Here is a 13,553-nt window from a genome sequence, read left to right on the forward strand (position 1 = left end):
CGTTTTGCACTTGAGCAATGAAGGTAGAGAACACAGCATGAGACTCATCCTTGCGGGTTAGAAACTTTACCCATGTCCAGCGGCTATAGTCATCAACGATAACCATCCCATATCTCTTGCCACCTATAGACTCAGTTTTCACTGGTCCAAACAGGTCGATATGCAGAAGTTCTAACGGCCTTGAGGTTGAGACAACATTCTTTGCCTTGAAAGGGACTTTTGTGAATTTGCCTTTCTGACATGCTTCACAAAGAGCGTCTGAAGCGAACTTCAGATTGGGTAAGCCCCTGACAAGGTTTAGCTTGCTCAGCTGAGAAATCTTTCTCATACTGGCATGCCCTAACCGTCTATGCCATACCCACTGCTCTTCATTAACAGACAGAAGGCACTTCACATTCTGAGCCTCCAACTCAGATAATCTGATCTTATAAATGTTGTTCTTCCTCTTGCTGTTAAACAGAACAGAGCCATCGATCTGACTTACAGCCCGGCAGGACTTTTGATTGAATATAACATCATAACCCTTGTCAGCTAATTGACTTATAGACAATAAGTTATGTGTTAAGCCGTCTACCAATAAAACATTATCAATGCATGGATTACTATCTACACAAATAGTACCAGTACCAACAATTTTACCCTTTTCATTTCCTCCGAAGCCAACTTCGCCTCCAGGCTTAAGTTTCAGCTCTCGGAACATACGCTTTTCTCCCGTCATGTGACGCGAGCATCCACTGTCCAGATACCATGATTGGTGTTTCAGTGGAGCTATCAAGGATATCTGCAACATAGATAATCTTGTCCTTAGGTACCCACTTTCTGGGTCCTCTTTTGTTAGTTACCCCAAAGGTTCTGATCACCTTGGGTGTCTCAACATGATATTTTAAAGGAATATTTGCATGATATTTAGTCATAGAGAAAGATCCCTTTTTAAGAGGGTTTTTAGCAACTTCAGCAGGTACAGGATCAGGCAATATGGTACCAGAGGGAACAAAGCATTCATACAAGGATTTAGCTTTAGACACAGAAGGCTCATTTCTAATTGGTTTAGAATAGCCAATGCCATGCATTCCATTTCTGCTTACACCATAGATCATTGAAGCCATTAAGCTTCTATCTACGCTTTTAGCCAGGAATCTTTGAAAAGATTTTTCATACTTAGATTCATGCTTACTATCAGAGGCATCGCAGGCAATAACTTCTTCTAACTTTGCAATTTGATTCTTAAGCACAGAGTTAGAATTAACTAAAGCATGGTTATCATTTTTCAAATCAGATATGATTTTCTCATGATCAGAAGGAGTTTTAGGAACAGCAGATAAGTTCTTTTTCAGCTTCTTATGCTTAGACAACAAGGAGTTATACTTATCCATGATATCAGACAAAGCATGTTTCAGTTCAGAGGTAGAGAAGGAAGCAAATACCTCATTTTCATCGTCAGAGTCTGGATCTCCTTCTGATTCTGAGTCAGAGTCAACAGCTTCCTTTGACTCTGTTCCTTTGTCTTTGACAATAGCCATGAGTCCTTGGACTTCACCATCAGAGTCAACATCCTCTGACTCTGATTCATCGAATGTCACCATCAGACTCTTCTTGGTCTTGAAGTGCTTCTTTGGTTTCTTGTCCTTCTTCAATTTTGGACAGTCACTTTTGTAGTGCCCTGATTCTTTGCACTCAAAGCAAGTGACTTCCTTGATTGATGACTTCTTCTGACCTGAGGATTCAGACTTTCCTCTTGCCTTTCCAGAGCCTTTGAACTTGCTCTGCCTGTGCTTCCAGATGCGGTTGAGTCTCTTGGAGATCAGAGTCAGCTCATCTTCATCAGAATCTTCTGATGCTTCTTCAGATTCTTCTTCTTCAGCTTGAAGAACCTTTGACTTCTCAACCTTAGCCTTTTCAGATTTGGATTTCAAGGCTATGGACTTTTTCCTCAGATCTTGCATCTCTGAGCGCTTCAGCTCATGGCATTTCAAAATGCTGATGAGTTCTTCTAAACTCATATTCTCAACATCTCTCGTGAGCTCTATTGAAGTCACCAAAGGCATCCAACTTTCAGGAAGACACCTGATGACCCTTATGACGTGATCTTTTGTTGTGTAGCTCTTGTTGAGAGGACGTATGCCAGCTACAAGCAGTTGAAATCTGGAGAACATTTCTTCAATGGACTCATTTGGCTCCATGATGAAGGATTCATACTTTTGGATCAAGGACAATGCCTTTGATTCTTTGACTTTCTTGTTTCCTTCATGAGACATCTTCAGAGAATCAAAAATGCCTTTAGCAAACTCACGATCTGTAATCTTCTGGTACTCCTCATAGGAGATAGCACTTAGAAGAATTGCTCTTGCTTTATGATGTTGTGAGTACAGCTTCTTTTGATCTGCAGACATCTCTGACCTTGGGATCTTTTTGCCATCTGCATCAACTGGACGCTCATAGCCATCCACAATAATATCCCAGAGATCTGCATCGAAACCCAGAAAGAAACTTTCCAGTCTATCTTTCCAATATTCGAACCTTTGACCATCGAACATAGGAGGCTTTGCGTTGTAACCATCTCTTTGAGTTTCACTGGTGGTGGCAGCCATTGTTTTTCACACCGGCCCGGATCACTGAACACTGTTAGGTGTGGTAATCAGAACTTGCGCTCTGATACCAATTGAAGGTATGAAAAACGGTAGAAAGGGGGGGTTTGAATAACGTTTTCAGTACAAAACTACCACCTTAAAGATTTTAACAAATCTTTTCGAGAACTAAGTGCAAAAGATAGAGATAGAAAAGCACACAAAGATTTTATCCTGGTTCACTTGATAAATCACTCAAGCTACTCCAGTCCACCCGTTAAGGTGATTTCTTCCTTCTTAGAATGAAGGCAATCCACTAATCAGGTAAGAGTTACAACTGCACTTGAAACCTACAAGTGACTAACAATTACACTGACTTAGCTCACACTAAGATTCACTCTCTTAGTCTTCTCTAGGATCCGATCAACCTTGATCTCCTAAAGGAAAATCAAACAACTGTTTGAGATTGGTGTTTACAAGGGTTTGCTTATGAATAAGCTGAGTGTAAACTAAATAAATTACAAGATGAAAGAAAGCTTAGAATGTTTTGAATATCTTGCGCGTGTTGCTTCTTCTTAGTTTCTTAGCCGCTTCTTTCAATCTTCAGCCTCTATATATACTCCAAGGATTAGGGTTGAGCGTTGCATGGGAAATGCTACCGTTGGAGGGCAGTTCTGGAAAATCCAGCTTCTGCTGTGGCTGAGAACGTTAGGTAGGTCGTCAGGAAGGTACACTGCTTTTGTACTTGGATAGCGACTTGACCTTTTAACCTAGGAGACTTCTGATCAGAGGAATGCTTCGTATTGGAACTTGTGAAGCCGGTTGATCAGAGTCAGAGGGAAAGCACAGATCCTCTGACCATTGTATCTTCTGATTCTGAACTCAGAGGGAAGAACATGGCCTTCAGAGTTTCTTGCTTCTGGACTTCAGAGTTTCCACTATTCAGCTTCTGGATCTTCAGAGTCTTCTACACCATCAGAACATCTGAACCTTCAGTGTTTCTTGGTTGTCAGAACTTCTGGATCTTCAGAGCTTCTAGCGACTGAGTCCTCATCAGAGTTTGTATAGCTTCAGATCTTCTGAAGCTTTTCCACTGTTCATGCTGAACATGGTGAATGCGAAAGCGTTGCTTGGGTTACCCTTTATGCACAGTGCTTCTGATTTGTGTGAAATTGAGTCAGGGTCAGAGCCTGTAAATAGCACACTCAGAAAAACACGTTAGAGTACCACAATTGTTCATATCAAAAGGTTAACTTGTAATCATCAAAACATAGAGTTGTACTACTAGATCAAAACTTGATCTTACACACATCCTCCATTTCCCGTTTGCTTTTCGCACCATAACAACATTTTCCAACCATGTAGGGTATTGAACTTCCCTAATGAACTTTCCTTCAAGTAACTTCTGAGTTTCTATCTGCACCGCTTTGTCCTTTTCCTCGCCCATACGCCTTCGAGCTTGCATCACAGGTTTGGCCCCCGGTTGTATTGATAAGTGATGAGATATGACATTGGGATCAATGCCTGGTACATCCTTAATCGTCCATGCAATCCAGATTGTTTTTGAGCAAATCAATCAGCCGGTTTTCTTGCTCCTTTGACAGGGTGCTCCTAATTTTCAAAGCACGCCCAGATACTTGAATAGATTTTGTCTCTTCCACAGGCTGGGGTCGCAATTCCTCCGAGTCATCACGTGGATCCAAATTAAAATCTTCATGTAAAGATTTCTGTGACACGATGAGCTTCCTTGGCCGCCCTTTTACCATAAAGTGCCAAACTTTCAGCATAACATGCTCTTGCAGCCTCTTGATCCACCCTTAAAATTCCAATTTTTCCATTACAAGCTGGATACTTTACTGTTAAATGGGTGGTTGAGATTATAGCACATACTTTGTTTAAAGTATCACACCCCAAAAGTACATTGTACGTCGCCTTACATGGAAGAACCAAATACTTTACTTGAAACTTTTTCACAAACTCCCCCTCGCCAAAAGCTGTGGCCAACTCAACATAACCTCTAACCTTGGCCTGATCGCTTGTGAATCCTACCAAGCACCCTGTGTATGGCTTTAAGTCCGACTCCTTTAGGCCCAATCTTTCAAATGCATCGCCATATATGATGTATGCAGAACTTCCTTGGTCCAAAAAGACTTTCTTAGTAACATAGTTATTCACGCGTAAAGTCACCACTATTGGATCGTTGTCGTGTGGAATCACATGATCAAAATCCTTTGGTGAGAAAGTGATAGGAGTGTGGTTCAACCAACACTCACCCTCATAAGCTTTGTGTACTAAGTTCACCGCCTCTACGTACCTTTTTCGCCCTATACAAGATAAACGCCCACCGCCGAAGCCTCCAGCGATTGACAAGCAGGACCCAGCGGGTGCTCCCAAATCCTCCACTACTTCCTTTCCTTTTGACGAGCCGCCTCCGGAGGCCTTGACAGCTTCTGACTGTGTGTTTTCACCTGAGACAAAGTTTGCCAAGTGACCTGCTTTAATCAATCTCTCAATTTCCTTGCGCAGAGTCCAGCAATTATCCGTAGTGTGTCCCATAGTTTTATGAAATTCACACCACTTGGTAGTGTCCACATTAGCAGGGGGTCGCCTAGGTGACCTCGGGTACTAGACTACATTTGTTTGCCCTACTTCTCGCAAGATCGCACCGAGAGGAGCATTCAGTTTGGTTTGTTGCCCTTGGGCGGGTACATGTCCTCCCTGATTTGCTAGAGTAGGTGGCACATTCCGATGCCAAGTGTTACCTTGTGGCCCCTGCCTTCCTGAAGGGTATGGCGTGGGCCTAGGCTGGCGCGACGTTTGGGCTGGACGCTGATCTTTCGAACCACGTCCTTTCTCTGTTGTTGCGTCAGGTTGTGCACGCCAGTTATCTATATCTTTTTTGGTCTGTTCATCTTGTTCCACCAAGATGAATTCCTGTGCCCTTGCACGTAGGTCCATCATGTCCTTGGCAGGTCTTCTGGTTAAGTCCTTGTTCAACGAGCCGCACCTGAGCCCATTCTTGAAAGCCGCCACACATACTTCTGGACTGGCGTCTTCTAACTGAACTGAGACACGACTGAAACAAGCCATATACGTTTTGATGCGCTCGCCCACGTGCTGATGAATATTGAACAAATCAGCCGGAGTCACCTTTTGAGTTTGATTAGCTGAAAATTGTGTTAAAAACTTGGTGGACAAATCGGTGAAGTTTGAAATGGAATATGGAGGTTGTTTGATAAACCAAGTCATAGCCACGCCCTTAAACGTGGAAGGCATTAATCTGCACTTCACGGCATCAGTCACCCCGCCAATGACCATTTTAGTATTAAAATACCGCAAATGGTCGATTGGGTCAGTATCTTGTAAGATCAAGATTTGATCAGTGGTTGCATCTCTATATTTTGATGATTACAATTAAGGTTTTTGAGGATTAACAAATATGGTACTCTAACGTTTGTCTTTTATAGTTGTGACAAACAGGTTCTGATTCTGACCCAAGCCTATTCCATCAGAAGAAGATGACCCAAGAGTAACCAAAAAGAGAGTTCTAAAGCTTATCATGTTCGTTCAGAACAGTGGCAAATCCTTCAGAAGATCTGAAGATAGAAGCTCTCAAGAGGTACTGAAGAACCGGAGTCAGAAGTTCTGAAGACCAGATGTTCCAGAAGCAGAAGGAACGGTTCTGAAGTAGAAGACTCAAGTTCTGAAGACCTGCAAGAAGTTGGCTCTGAAGACCCAAGCTATTCTAGCTCTGGCGTTCAGAAGTTCTGAGGAACATGTCCAGAAGCAGAAGTTGCAAGGTCAGAGGATCCAAGCTTCCGTCTGACTCTGATCAGAAGCTTCACTAACGCCCATCTGAAGCACTCCAGATCATAAGTCAGCTGGTGAAAGGACAGGTCGCTGTCATAGTACACATCGTACAGTCACAACCTGTCCGCCACCTACCTCGTTCAGCCTAGCAGTCTGATATTACAAGATTGCCACTCCAACGGGCAAAACCCTAGCAACGGCTACATCATATGCCTTTGACTATATAAGGGCTGAAGATAGAAGAAAGAAGCCAAGAAACTTTGCTGATATTCTTGAATTCATTTTAACCGATCTCTTAGCAATATTTCTACACTACTCTTAAACATCTGAGTTTACCACTAACTTTTCAGAAGCGATTCTTGTAAACCCAAAACCTTTTACATACACTTTGTAAAGTTCCTTAAGAGACCAAGTTTGGTCGGATCTTGAGAGGACTGAATCAAGTTTGGTTCAGTGTTTAGCTAGTCTTGAGAGGATCAGTAGATCAGCTTCTTGAGAGTATACTAGTGAGAAAATCAGTGTATTGTTAGTCACTTAGCAGGTTGCAAGTGCAGTTGTAACATTCATTGATTTTAGTGGATTGCCTTCATCAGAAGAAGGAAGAAATCACCTTCACGGGTGGACTGGATTAGCTTGAGCTTTTATCTCAAGTGAACCAGGATAAAATACTTGCGTGATCTACTTCATATTCTTCAGCACCTAGTTCATATCCTTAAGTTTGTCAAAACTACAAAAGGGGAAACTTTTGTTTAAAAACTCTATTCAAACCCCCCTTTTCTAGTGTTTTTCGCACCTTCAATTGGCATTAGAGCTCCGGTTCTGATTTATACACTTAACAGTGATCAGTGATCCAGAACCTAGGGTGAAAAACAACGATGGCCTAAGCCAATTCCGCTGACAACAACAACAACCAACTCAGAGTGTAACACCCCGATTTCGGTGGCGTCACTTTAGTAACCAAAAAGAAAATAAAGCGGAAAAAAACGTGAATATTTTTTTTTCGATTTGTTTAAATAATAAATTTAAAGACTTGTCGAAATAAAGACTCTACAACGAAAGATAAACATAACTAATGTACAATATAATTACAGCCCCCGCTGTAAGTAGTGAACCACGTCACGAGTAACCTCCAGTGACGGGAAGTAACCGAAAGTAGTGCCCGTGGGCAATATGTACAAACCAAGTGAAAGGTCAAGTGTTCGCAATACAGTCCTCCAAAATGAAAGTAGGTCAGTCCAAAACGGCCTGAATAAGACCTCCTAGTCTAACCAACTCTCTGTGATTTCCATAAAGAAAACCACACAAAAAGCTAACGGTCGGGAACTTACCCTGCCCCAAAATACGAACATGACGACCAGAGCTATAACTCTACTCCTACCCTAATCCTGTCCAGAGGAGTACACCCTAGCACTCACGACTACATACTGGCGTGGTCATCATCCGAATCAGAATCCAGGACGACTAGGTCAATGTCTGCAACCATCCCTCCTCTCGCTACTGCAACATGCTCTTGTGCTGGTCTCACGGGACCAGGACTCGAACCAAGGTCAGCAGCAACGGCAACAGTAGGTGAGCTAGAGTCCGATGAAGTCCCTCCCACAGGCTCCTCCTCCGAGGGGTCCTCGTCGTCAGGAGACGACGGCGGTGGTGGTACTCCTACACCGGGTCCACAGTGCACGCCGGGTGGCAGGTTGAAGCTGACAGTGTAATGCCTCAGAACTTCCTCCGTCAAGTGTCCCAGACTGTCGACACGATCTTCCATTATTCTCCCCGAGTAGATCGCTCTGTGGCCAGCCGGGTCGACCACCCATGAGCCGGGGATCTTCTGATCTAGCATCTCAAACCTAGTCCCCCCCGAAGGGTGGACCATCGTGAACCAATCCGCCATGGACATCTGACAAAGGCGTAGTCCGCCCAAACACACACAGAAGGCACGAGGGTCAACTCCAAAGAATTACGTAAGTAATATGAAGGTATGAAAAACGGTAGAAAGGGGGGGGTTTGAATAACGTTTTCAGTATAAAACTTCCACCTTAAAGATTTTGACAAATCTTTCGAGAACTTAAGTGCTAAAGATAAGAGATAGAAAAGCACACAAGGATTTTATCCTGGTTCACTTGATAAATCACTCAAGCTACTCCAGTCCACCCGTTAAGGTGATTTCTTCCTTCTTAGAATGAAGGCAATCCACTAATCAGGTAAGAGTTACAACTGCACTTGAAACCTACAAGTGACTAACAATTACACTGACTTAGCTCACACTAAGATTCACTCTCTTAGTCTTCTCTAGGATCCGATCAGCCTTGATCTCCTAAAGGAACTAAACAAACTGTTTATCAAAGAATTGTTTACAAGAGATTTGCTTCTAAAAAGCTAATAGTAAACTCAATGAATTTCAGATGAAAGAAAGCTTAGAAGAATTTAAGTTTGTCTTGCGCGTATGTGAATGCTTCTAGCCGTTTCTTTCAGTCTTCAGCCTCTTTATATACTCCAAGGATTAGGGTTGAGCGTTGCATGGGAAATGCTACCGTTGGAGGGCAGTTCTGGAAAATCCAGCTTCTGCTGTGTCTGAGACTGTTAGGTAGGTCGTCAGGAAGGTACATTTGCTTTTGTACTTGGATAGCGACTTGACCTTTAAACCTAGGAGACTTCTGATCAGGGGAATGCTTCATATTGGAACTTGTGAAGCCGGTTGATCAGAGTCAGAGGGAAAGCCCAGATCCTCTTACCATTGTTTCTTCTGATTCTGAACTCAGAGGGAAGAACATGGCCTTCAGAGTATCTAGCTTCTGGACAACAGAATTTCACTAATCAGCTTCTAGATCTTCAGAGTCTTCTACACCATCAGAATATCTGAGCCTTCAGTGTTTCTTGGTTATCAGACTTTCTGGATCTTCAGAACTTCTAGTGACTGAGTCCACATCAGAGTTTGTATAACTTTAGAACTTCTGAAGCTTTTCCACTGTTCATACTGAACATGGTGAATGCGAAAGCGTTGCTTGGGTTGCTCTTTATACACAGTGCTTCTGATTTGTGTGAGATTGAGTTGAGGTCAGAGCCTGCAAATAGCACACTCAGAAAAACACGTTAGAGTACCACAATTGTTCATATCAAAAGGTTAACTTGTAATCATCAAAACATAGAGTTGTACTACTAGATCAAAACTTGATCTTACAATCTCCCCCTTTTTGATGATGACAAAACTAAGATTTTTGATGAACAATTCTTAAACATTAAACTAAATTCACTCAGAGTTTAGAGATATAGAATAAGACTTATCCTGATGTGAATAGTTTATCTTGCTCATTCTGAATTCAAGTCACTGCTTGATTCTGAGCTTAGCTCCCCCTGAATCTAATACTTGATGAAAACGTTAGTAAAGTCTAGATTCTGAGCTAAATGATATAAGAGTTCAGAGTGAAAAACTTATGACATAGATGAAAATCGAGTAATCAGAGCGCATAAGTAATCAGAGTCACGGACAAGGTATCAGAGTCTTGGGTATCAGAGTCAACTTAGAATCACTTCAGAAGAAGTGAAATGTATTCCTTGTATTTGCCCAGTGACACATCTATGGTCATGAAGGTGGAACTCTTAAATTCTCCAAAAGAAAAAATAAATCACACTAACACATCTTACACATCAAAAACTGGGTTTACTCCCCCTTTTTGTCATAAGCAAAAAGCTTGGGGTGTGAAAAACTTAGCTTGAAGTACAAGGTACTCCCCCTTAGAGAAGGTCTAAGTTTAAAGAAAACGAAAACGATGCAAGAATCAGAGTTAGGCGAAATGAATAGAAGAGTTAATGCAAGAGAAGAACGTTTACCACCGGTCAAGGGAGTAAAGAGAGGGGTCAGTTACCAAGAACTTAACCTCGAGAAACTGTAGGAGCATTAACTTTCAGAGAGAAAGTGAAGCCTATATAAAGCGTTGGAGAGAGAGGTAAGCTTCACACCTCGAACAATTTTCAGTAAGAAAGAAAAAATGGCATCATACATCGTAGCACTAGAAGAGCTGAGGAAGAAGGCCTTCGAGGAGGACTTGTTCCTGAACATCAGGCATCCAGAGGGTACAACGACCATCGCGGAGCTGACACGGACACTGCTGGAGGAGGACCTGCGTCCAGAGTTGAAGAGAGACCTGAGGGAATTTCTTGCCTTCGCGGAGGAGGTGCAAGAACTCAGCCGGCTTGAACTCAAGCTGCTGGAAGAAAAAGAGAGTTTGGAAGAGAAGCTCAAGACTGCAGAAGAGATTCTGGAGAGGGATGAGCTAAAGAACAGGCTCAACAACATCCAGCATGCACTGGAGCGTCTGGAGAAGGATAGGTCAGAGCAGCGCCAGGAGTGCAGAAGAATGAGGAGGGATCCTCCATTCTAGACTTTAGGGAAAGAATGTATGATGTAAACATAAAGAGATTATGAATAAAAAGAATTTTTGCAAACACATGTGACAAAAATATATATAGATATGCATAGATAATCACAAACGAACAAAGTAGAATAATTAAATAAGAAGAAGCAGAAGTTAACAAAAATAAAACAACTTTAAAGAAAAAGAAAAACGAAGAGATCCTAAAACTAGGGTTTATCAGTTCGACGCAGAAGTTCCATCATCATGTGCTTCATTTCAATTAGCATGGATTCATGAGTGTCAAGACGCTGTTCCATGATGTCGAGTCTGGACGAGCTTGACTGAGCAGAACCGGAAGGAACATTCTGAGCAGCTTGAGGATCTGGAATGGAAGCAGAAGCAGCAGGAGTAAACACTACTGGTGCAAGTGCTTGGCATCTAAGAGCTTCAGCCTCAGCCTCAAGGCGTTCTGCCTCTAGTCTGGCTTGTTCAGCTTGAGCTGCTGCTTGACGTGCAGCTTCTTCTGCTTGAGCTTTCTTTCTGTTGGCTTCTTCAATAGCTTCAAGAAGCTTATGTCTCTGTTCTTGTTCATGAAGAGCCACCCTTCGAGCAAAACTTTGCTTTGCAGCCTCAATCCTCTGACTTCCCTCTGCATGCAGGAGCTGCATCATAATTGGAACTTGAGCCACTAGCCAAGTGCCCAGATTGTTCCACTCATCAGCCACACGATCAGCATTCTCACTTAGGTCAGTCTGACCATGCACATTGCGTAGCATCAAAGAGGCTTCATGATAGAAAATATTGATGCACTCAGAGAGAGATGTGGGTCGGAGGTGAGTGTAAGGAATTATGGAGAGGTTGGTTTCAGGAGAGGCTGGGTGATTGCTGCTGTGAGCTTCAGAGGCACCTTGTGGAGAGCCAATGTTAAACATTTGAGCATTGGGTTCAGAGGTTCCAAGGTGAGGTTCTGAAGTTTCAACCAGAGGATGAGGTGATCTAACCGAGGATTGGTTAGACACAGATTGTTCTGGTTCAGGTTGTGGTTGAATAGGCTCTTGTTGGTCTGGGGCAGGGTGAGCTTGTTGAGCCAAAGGGTCTGCCTCTTATAAAGGATTGGCCAAGATAGGTTCATCTGGGTCAACTAGACGTTCAGGTCTAGGGCCAGGATATCTCCTAAGGCTTGGACAAGTGAGATAATACTCTTCTAAGGTAGACACCTTTTCTTTTCTGACCTCCATGAATTTTCTAATGGATTCAGAGTTATTGGAGGGAGAAGAGTCAGCAACATTGGTTGGGAAGGATACAGGTGTAAAGGCTGTGGAAGAGTCTGTATCCGTGGGTCTGAGAGCCCGACGTTCTGATGCTCTTGGGACAGAGTGATCAGAGGTTCTGGGTTCAGGTTCTGTGTGGGTAGGCTCTGGTTGTTCATGGATGATGGGTTCAGAAGTTAATGGGTTGTACTGAATGGTAATGGGAGAGGTTGGTTCTTCTGACCTAGAGGGTTGGTTCTGGAGCAAATTCCAGAGAGGTGCTTCAGTAGGGGAAGGTTGAAAGAACGAAGACCTTGGGGAATGTGGTGGAGAGGTGGTTTGTGCAGCTGGTTGGGATTCAGGAATAGGAGTGAGGGGATTTGAGGAGTGTTTGAGCAAGGCAGATATGGGGAGTGCATCAAATAAATTCAAATCATCATCAGAAGCAAGTGCAGACTTACTTGAATGTGCTGATGATCTAGTCACTCTGGCAGGAGGTTCAGTCCTTCTGATCACTTCAGCAGCTGGTTCCACCCGAGTAGGCTTCACCACAATTCTGACCTGCTTCTTCTTCTGAGGAGGAGGACCATCCTCATTATCACTATCATCACCATCATCAGGCCTGCTGGTTTCATCTTGCTTTCTCTTGGATTGACCAGCCTTCTTCTTTTTGATCAGAGGAACATCTGATTCCTCAGAAGATTCTTCTAGGATCATCTTCCTTTGAGCTTTCTTCTTGGGAGGAGAAGGAAACTCTGGAGCTGGCGGCAGTCTGCTGAAGAAGTCATCGAGATCAATTTCGAATCCTTGAGCCCTTAGGTTTTCAACATAGCACCTAATGGCGTCAGGATTGTCTGCCTGTGTCCACAGAGGGTAGTCATTCAGAGGCATCCTTCTACTTCTGATCTCAGAAGATGTGTCTTCATGGGCAGGAGCAATCTTCTTCTTGATTAGGCCCATCTTCTTTAGAGAATTTACCGTGAAGACATCACTGACAATGGTGGTCAGATCCTCTGTGCATCCAGCATTTATCAGATCCTGAATGAGGCCACTCTCAATGAAGAGATCAGACAGAAGTCTCCCGAAGGGAATATACTTGATCGCTGACTTGATGGAGGCAGTGGTACGAGACTTCCGGATACATTCCTTCAAGTAGGAGAACAGGAAGTAGGGAAGGCAGATCTTCTTCTGGTCTTGGATGAAGAACAACATCACCTTCTGGTTGAAGTTGATGTAGTCTGGGGAACTGCCCTTTGGTCTCTGGTTTATGCAGTGGAGCAAAATTTTATGCCAGATCCTAAGCTTGGGATGAAGGTCCATCACCTTGTAATTCGTCTTGCCCGGTTTGTAATTGGTGTACAAGGCCTTGTTGATCTCATCCTTCGTCTTGGGTTTCAGCTTCGATTCCGTGAATTGGAAACGATACCCAAAAGCAGTTGCTGCACCCAGCAAGTTCACGAAGGACTTCTCTGTGATGATGATCTTTCTTCCAAGAATGTGAGATACCACCTGAGTATCATCGCAGTCGGCGTGCTTCCAGAATTCCTTGACCAGTTTATCATACACCGGTCCTCGAAGTC

General features: G+C 43.2%; 2 protein-coding genes across 2 annotated transcripts; both read right to left on the reverse strand.

The window, feature by feature from the left end:
- Positions 1 to 4,277: 4,277 nt before the first annotated feature.
- Positions 4,278 to 5,120, reverse strand: LOC130736107 (uncharacterized). The gene has a single exon (XM_057587956.1). It carries the CDS (start codon positions 5,118 to 5,120, stop codon positions 4,278 to 4,280), a length of 843 nt encoding a protein of 280 aa, XP_057443939.1.
- Positions 5,121 to 5,189: 69 nt separating this feature from the next.
- On the reverse strand, positions 5,190 to 5,882 carry LOC130736113 (uncharacterized). The gene has a single exon (XM_057587962.1). The coding sequence runs from the start codon at positions 5,880 to 5,882 to the stop codon at positions 5,190 to 5,192; it is 693 nt and encodes a 230-aa protein (XP_057443945.1).
- Between the last annotated feature and the right edge of the window lie 7,671 nt (positions 5,883 to 13,553).

This window comes from Lotus japonicus, chromosome 1 (genome assembly GCF_012489685.1).
Source record: "Lotus japonicus ecotype B-129 chromosome 1, LjGifu_v1.2".
In the NCBI taxonomy this organism is placed as follows: domain Eukaryota; kingdom Viridiplantae; phylum Streptophyta; class Magnoliopsida; order Fabales; family Fabaceae; genus Lotus; species Lotus japonicus.

What these genes read in the sequence shown, in the direction of transcription:
- LOC130736107 (XM_057587956.1), bottom strand. Translation starts at nt 5,120, where the DNA reads ATGGGACACACTACGGATAATTGCTGGACTCTGCGCAAGGAAATTGAG.
- LOC130736113 (XM_057587962.1), bottom strand. Translation starts at nt 5,882, where the DNA reads ATGGTCATTGGCGGGGTGACTGATGCCGTGAAGTGCAGATTAATGCCT.